Source organism: Falco cherrug, chromosome 8, assembly GCF_023634085.1.
Source record: "Falco cherrug isolate bFalChe1 chromosome 8, bFalChe1.pri, whole genome shotgun sequence".
Lineage (NCBI taxonomy): Eukaryota > Metazoa > Chordata > Aves > Falconiformes > Falconidae > Falco > Falco cherrug.
The window spans coordinates 60,484,868-60,492,549 of NC_073704.1; the positions used below are offsets into that span (position 1 = coordinate 60,484,868).

Genomic DNA, 7,682 nt, shown 5'->3' on the forward strand with positions numbered 1-7,682 from the left:
TTTGCTCAGTGGGAATCAGGAAGCACTTGGCAATCCAGCGTGTCTGCCGGAGCTTGTGAGGCTCTTCTCACACAACACCTCTGGTGAGTGGAGTAACGCAGGCAGTTTGCTCTAATGCTGTAGCATCAGAACAAGAGAGCTATGACCTGATGGACTCCTTTAAGAACTGCATGACTACAGAAGATGATGGTCCCCGTCCAAGAGAATTTTACAGCCTTAAGGTAAGCTCCATCATAGCTGAATCATCAAGGAGCTAATTGTAATTTGAGTGTTAGTTCTCCTTGCTTGGGGGGGGGGGCACTGCCGAAGTTAGAGAATAAATTACAAGGAATTTTTTGGACAAGTGTTAAAACAAGGGTGATTTTTGGAATGATAAAAATAAGGGGGGGCTTTAGCAATATAGTTATTATAATATATATAATATAATTAATTATCTTTAACTTGAACAAGAGGATGCATGGTGATTTGTTGGACTGAGGTATTCTAAATGTTGTATTTAAACAGCCCAATGTTGACCAATTATTTATGTTGGCACCGTAGCATGGATGAAGAATATGTTTGGTTATTTTTTTATGGCCATATTGCAAAGTGTTTTCTAAAATATGTTACTTTGAGAAAAGTTGTGTTCAGTATTACACCTTTAGGCTTCTATGCACTGTGTTGCAAAAGAAATTGTTTTCAAACAAGAGTCCAACAGAAATGACAACACGTGCCTCAAGCGTGGCCTCTTGCTAGTGCAGAAATGTGGAGAAAGATATTTCTGAAATTAAAACATAAACCTAATTTTCTACTCAGAGAGGAACCTATAAACTGGATAAGCAGCTAAAAAAACTTACTCTGAATTCCTAGTGTGTGTGTTTGATAATGGAGATTCTAAAAGGTCGGTTTGAAGGGCCAGGGATGATGGTAGCGGAGGAAGCAATGATCTGTACTGGTGGTTTGGAGCAGAATACAGCGCTTTTAGGAGAGATGCTAAGTATGTCTTTCATCTTGAACAGCATTAATCTGAGTGGAATTTGCAGTACGTCAAATACAGCCTGTATTAGTGCTCATTTAAAAAAAAAAAAATAAATCCAGCTCTAGCCTTTTTCTTTGTTAAAATACAATTTCTAGGCTGAACTGGTACTAAATCATGGCAAACTGCATGCCAGGGATGGAAGAAAGTTAAAGGATCTGCCTTCCAGTGTGATCTGCCTACGAACTGTTGTACAGATTAACCAGAGGTGGGAACAACGTAGAGTTGGAAAATTAAAAGGCCAGAAAACAGTCTATGAAAAGGCTGATGAAGTCAGGAATGCCCCAGTATTCATGGTTTACTTGGTGAAGCCAGGTAAACTGTAACAGTGGCCGAATTGGAAATATTTTTACTGGTGCTAAGGTCGTATGCCAGTGACTTGGAAGTTGTGGATTAAAAAGTAAGATGTTAATACAGTTTATAATTCATTATTATTGATCTTTAGGACTCTTGGAAGTGGTTTATTAATTATTGATACTATCATAAAGTACCTGTTAAGAGTATGCCTATGGGAGCGTAATCCTGGTTTTGCTGAACTAAATGGCAAAGGCTTCCTCTAAACCCAGCGGTAACGTGATCAAGACCTACAGAAAGAGGTCATCTGCAACAAAACACAAAATGTTGCGAGATGTTGGATTATTTTAGATAACCACGGGGGGATTATTTAATTTCAGAGATCCCTTAGACGCATCCGTTTGCAGATTGGAAAGGGCAATATTTTCATACTCCTCTTGTGATGCCGAGCATCTGCAGTGGTGGACTAACGACATCAAATCCTTCTGAAAATTCTTGTTGAGAAATCCATAGAAGACAGGATTGATGCATGTTGAGATCATGGCCACCAGGTGGCATATTGTAAATGCCAGGTTATGATTACAGCTCATTAGTGCCTCATGGTTCCAGTCAAAAACAACATTGAATATATTGAGAGGCAACCAGCAAGCTGCAAAAGTGACAACAATTGATATCAACATCATATTAATCCTTTTGTTTTCACTCAGTCTGCTGTCATTCTCTCTCAACCTGTCTATTTTACCATGTCTCCTTCGAAGACATACGAATATCCTGAGATAGCAGATAAAAATGAACCCCAGTGGGAAGCAGTACTGGAAAACCAGCAGACTAGTGGTAAAAATCAGTCGCTCTGTAACAGATGGCCATGCTTCGACGCAAGCAACCTTGTTCTTGTAGAAATCGCTATGGACAGACAGATGTTTGAAGGGTTCATCGGTTAATTGGTGAAATACTAGAAAAGGAATGGATATTATGAGGGAAAACCCCCAGATGAAAAGAATTCCCCAGTAAGCATGTGAAATATTAGGCTTCCAGCCACGTGGGTTCACAATTAACTGATATCTCTCGATGGCAATCAGTACAAGTGAGAAAATGGAGACTGTGACGGATATACTTTGTATAAAAGAACTTACTTTACACATAGCTTCCCCAAATATCCAGTAGTCCATTAAGGTATATGCAACTGTGACAGGAATACACATGATACAGATCAAAACATCTGATAAAGAGAGGTTGGCAATCAGAATGTTGGTAACGTTTTGAGCTTCTTTCCGTCTCTTTATTATAAAAATCAAGCAAAGATTTCCAAAAAGCCCCACTATTGTAACTAATGCGTAGGCTGTAATGAGCAAAAATTCTGCAAGGAAGGAAGGCTGGCACGTATCAAAGTTCAAAAACTGAGAATAGCTAATATTAGAGAGAGTCTGATTAAACAGAATCTCACTGGGATGCTGTATGGCTTTATCCATCGTGAAGCATCCCCCAACCTATGGACAAAACCTAGTATGGTTTAGAATACGCTTTGTATGGGGCTTTCCAAGGCAACGATTACTATGAGTCTATCATAGTTGTTGTCCTTGAAGTTTTGATCAAATTTAATTTAATTAATTATAGCACTGGAAAAGCCCGTGGTTGAGCATTAGTGGGTGTATGTATATAGTTATAGATAGATGCAGGCTGTTGCCTTTCCGAGGTTCTGCACTGGCAGCGTTACAGACCTGTAACTGATGGTGAAGTACAAGAAATAGCAGTGATAGCTCTGATTAAACTTGTATGAACATTTTCATACAACTCTTCTTTTAGCAACTGTGGATAAACTTTTCAAAATAAAATAATTTAAGATCTCTCTCAGCCAAAGATTTATCAAAGTTTAAGGAATTCCAGTAAGGATAATCAGTTGCTTTTTTTATGATCAGAAAAGAAGAATTGGGTCCTGCCATCACATTGCTAGCTTAGACATCACACACATTTTCTCCAGAACTACAAAGCAATGTAAGCTAATACATCAAATCCCTCTGGCTTAATCAAAATGATAGGTGCTAGAGCTTAAGTGATATTTAACACCTCTATGAATGGCACCTGTAAGGGAGTTTCCTTTCTGTTTATGTATTAAAGACAGCGTGTCCTTTTTCGTCAATCTAATTTGACAAAAATGTAAACCAAAGATCACATCTTAGTTCTACACATAGTTAATTCCATATCAGTGGTTGCCAAAGGTTGTCTCATTTCCCTACACACCTTTCACTGTTGTACAAGTTTGACAAATGATGCCCCCCAAATTTTCTCAAATTTTTTTGACCCAGAGTTGATTCTTCTTCCAGTTCTAACTTAAACAGGTGTCAAGCAGAAAAATCTATTAGCACAATTCCATTGCTATAAAAGTAATATTAATGCGAAGAATTGGCTTCAGCAGAATATCTTGATGGGTCTGAATTTATCACAGAGTTAAAAAGTTAATCTTAAATCAAAGGCTCACCAGCTCTCTGGCCAGAAAGAGGTTGTTTCCAACCTGGGAAAGGAAAAAAAGAAGGATGTGAAGAGTTGTTGTTAAAATTGAAAGATAAGTATGTTCTACGCGTACCTTTCAAAACTCAACTCTTAACTCACCTTAATTCCTTTTTGAAGTAGGAATTATTGGGAAACTAGCTGGAAGGAGGTCATTCTTCACCTCTAGTAATAAATACCATAGTGTTGAGAGCCTGTGGAGAAAGAATGAAGAAGCAGTGGGAAGTTAAAGAGAATGCACAGGAAGAAGGGATAGGTGGATGTTTTGTTATTACTAGAAATAAACTGTTTATGCATAGAAATTTGTCAACCTTTTTATAGAAATGATTGCCATTATTTAATCACTAAGGAATAAAGTTTTTTTTCGTTGCTTGCATGAGATTAAACATCAAATCCAGGGTTAAGCTGAGAACTATGATTCTATAACTGTTTGCCCCACAGGCACTCAAAGAATATTCCAGCCAGAGCTACATCCTGGACTGATTTATCCTGGTACTTTTGCTTGACAGAGGTCTGGGTTCTTCAAATTAAGATTCTAAAAAACACCCCCAAAACAACACAACCACCTCTGGAGCATTATTACTACTCTCTTTCTGACTAAAATACACTTTTCAACTAACGTAGTCATGTTGGAGTGAAAGTGGCTGTAGATTTATGTGACTATGTGTGGCCCTGATGTTCCAAATACAACGGAATTTGTGGTCAGGGGCTAACGTTAAGCCCTGTAGCCCCCCTGAATAACCCACCTGGCTTGGTTACAGCTGTATTTTGGGAATGACATGGAAACCTGTACAATCATGCTGCAAAAGCTGTTGAAGTCTAGTGGCCCAGGTAGGGTGTGTAGTCCCTCACAGGTGTCCCTACCCCAGCAGGGCAAGAGCCAGAGCCACGTACCATACTGTGCGTGTATATATATCTATATATATACACATACATATATATATATATATATACACACACACACGCACATGTATACTACTGTGCGTGTGCCAGCTTGCAGAAACTCTTCCAGTGAGTCCAGGAGGAGTGAAAGGGATGCCGAAGGTAGCACAGTCGCACCCTGCACACACTGATGATGTGGCTGGGCAACACCCTGAAATGCCCTGTAAACCCTGGGGCAGCACGAACTGCCTGGCTGAACTTCTCACACAGAAGGATCCGTGAGCTGGATGGGCAAGGGGCCGGGCGGTGGTAAATGTTGCCCTAATGAGCTTCGCCGCCTCTTTAGATGTGTAAGGTTCTAGAGCCTGGCTGCTTTATCCCAAGGGTGATCTTTCTCGGTGCGCTGCCCGCGGTTTTCACCCGACTCACACAGATCTGTGCCCTGCCCTTTGAGAACAGATCAAGTGTTAGCAGGGGATCGGGCTTGGAAGCAAGATACTTTCAAAGACAAGCTCTGCTCTTCTCTGCTTTTTATGTGAGCAGGAGAAGCTGTGGGGACTCTAAGGACATGAGGCTGAGCCAGGTTTGTAATATTTTATGCACTATTTATTATGCTTGCTTATTTATCCATGGTTGCACAACACAGTTTGATAGCAAGTGCTGAATGTCCTCTCCCAAGAATTCACTGTGGGTAGCAGGGCTTCTTTGGCACTTTCTACCATTAAGGAAAAGTCCCTGTACCGACCTTCTGATCAGTTCACTCACTACATCAGCTTTAGGCACACTAATCATCTACATTGTCCTTTTTTCAGGAAAAAGATTAATTTCCTTACACTGCTTGGTTTGTACAGTGAGTTAAAAAGTGTAGGTTTTGGTACATGTCATTCTGCAAGGCAATTTAAGCATTTCCGTGGCAATAAAACAATTACACCTGTCTTGTTTAAACATCTAGAGTATTCATAGTATTAGAAAAATAAGTTACACAAGTACTTACTGCAGCATGTTGAACTATGTTGTAATACATACTAGTATTTTTTTCTAAGCTAATAAATATTAGCAGAATCGGCATCCTTCAACTGCAACTACAGCTGATATCAGAATTGATGTATTTAATAAGAGAACTAATTACTTCAACCCCTAACCCATGTATTTTGAAAAAGATTCTCTACCATAGTGAGAGTTTAACACTGTGAGAAATGATAATCCACCAAGCCTAGTTGTTTCATTCCTCTAGATTCAGAAACGTTACTGAAACATGCATAAGCAAAAGAAAGTTAAAAGCATAGTCTAAAGAAAATGAGTTTTAAAAAAGCTTTCTCTCCTAAATATTTTCTTACCTATGTTAGAGATGCATAGCCCCATCCTTTCAAAGTGACCAGTAAATGTTTCAGTTGTAAACATCATCTGTTTATTAAGTTCCAAAGTATTCCACAGATAAAATGTGAAGGAAACTTTCCATTCAGTTTTAAATATAGGATATAGAGAATACAATAATCCTTTAAAATATATATTTCAGGAACTTTTGCCAGTTTTATGGATTTTCTGACTTCTTACCTGATGAAAAATTCAAGTCATATCCACACTGCCTTTCACAATTTGTCTTTTTCCTTTTTGAGTTAATTACAAAGCCAGCAAACACATCTCCTTTGTGTATAAAAGAATCCAAAGCAGAGCCATCTGCTGCCAAAGCAATACTTAAACTCTCCTTTCTTCTCTTTCTGAAACAAACCACAGTTCCACAATTTTCAACTGTGACTGAATCCACCAGTCTGTAGAAAGGCTGCTGAGGAATAAAGCAAGCTCTGGAATCCACGAAGAGGCGAGCAGCAATGAGCAGGGAGCAGAAAGGGCTAGTAGTCATGGGGATGGATTTTCCTCCACGGTGCGGCTTCCCTCCACCCTGTCAAACACCTTATCTTGCAATTTCATTTTCAATTATCTTATCTGTTCTGCAGTGCAAATGTTTTCCTTATGTTGGATTTCGAACATAAACATCTGCAGATGGCTTATTGCTTTTTTAACTGAGAGAGATATGAAAATACAGTAAGCTGCTTAGAAAGGGCATGCACATCCTATCAAGTGTATCATTTGCTCTCTTGCAATTAAGATCATCATATTTTCCTTATGAATTACTATTTTAGCTTATACTCTAGAGATACGAAATTACTCCTGAAAAGCAAAGCATGGCACACTACACTGGCACATATTACAAAGGGACTTTATTGTTTTCACTGTTTTCCCAGTAAAAGCCCATACCTTTTATAGTCACTTCTTTATAAAAATTACCATTCAACGTTTCCCCGTTAAATATTTAGAATGGATGTTTATGGGACAGGAAAGGAACTGTTTTTTTCTTAGGGTGTGCTATCTGGTACATTGCTGTTTAAACTCTTGAATTTGTACCTGGGTCCACTTAACCCCCAGTATCTCAGTCTCTTACACTGAACCATCTTGTGGCTCTCCAGTACTAGAAAAAGCAACAGCAACAGAAAATGGTCCAGAGTTAGAATGTGTCTGTATGGGGACAGACTCGGGAAAACTAGACGAGAAGTCCCTGTTAAATTAGAGAAGTTGAAACCTGCAGACAAAATATTTGAGAGTATTGGAGTCTGTTTTACTGCATCTGGGTTTTTTGGGTTTGGTTTTTTTTTTGAGAGAGAATGATTCTGAAAAGCAGTAGTATTTTTGAGATGAGCAAGACTGATGCTGTACCTAAAGTACAGGTTAGAACTAATTATCTGAAACTAATTGTTAGTTGTCATGCTATTCTATTTGTAGAAAATAGAGGTGGAGGAAGCCTCTGAGATCAGCCAGATGAACCTCCTGCTTCTAGTATATTTGCAACTATTCATGATATGTTTGTCTAACCTGGTTTTAAACATCTGTGGTAATCCTAGATTAGCTATTCAAGTGCCTAATTTACTGTTAGTAAGACTTCCTTAACACCTCCCCCTAAAATTTCCTTCACTTTAGTTTAGCCCATTGC

General features: G+C 38.8%; 1 protein-coding gene across 1 annotated transcript; it reads right to left on the reverse strand.

Moving 5' to 3' along the window:
- Positions 1 to 474: 474 nt before the first annotated feature.
- LOC102058042 (neuropeptide Y receptor type 6-like) lies at positions 475 to 6,501 on the reverse strand. Its single transcript, XM_027807246.2, has 3 exons — positions 6,251 to 6,501; positions 3,917 to 4,008; positions 475 to 3,818 (listed from the first exon to the last, which is right to left on the reverse strand). Exon 3 carries the CDS (start codon positions 2,776 to 2,778, stop codon positions 1,657 to 1,659), a length of 1,122 nt encoding a protein of 373 aa, XP_027663047.1. The 5' UTR covers positions 2,779 to 3,818; positions 3,917 to 4,008; positions 6,251 to 6,501; the 3' UTR covers positions 475 to 1,656.
- Between the last annotated feature and the right edge of the window lie 1,181 nt (positions 6,502 to 7,682).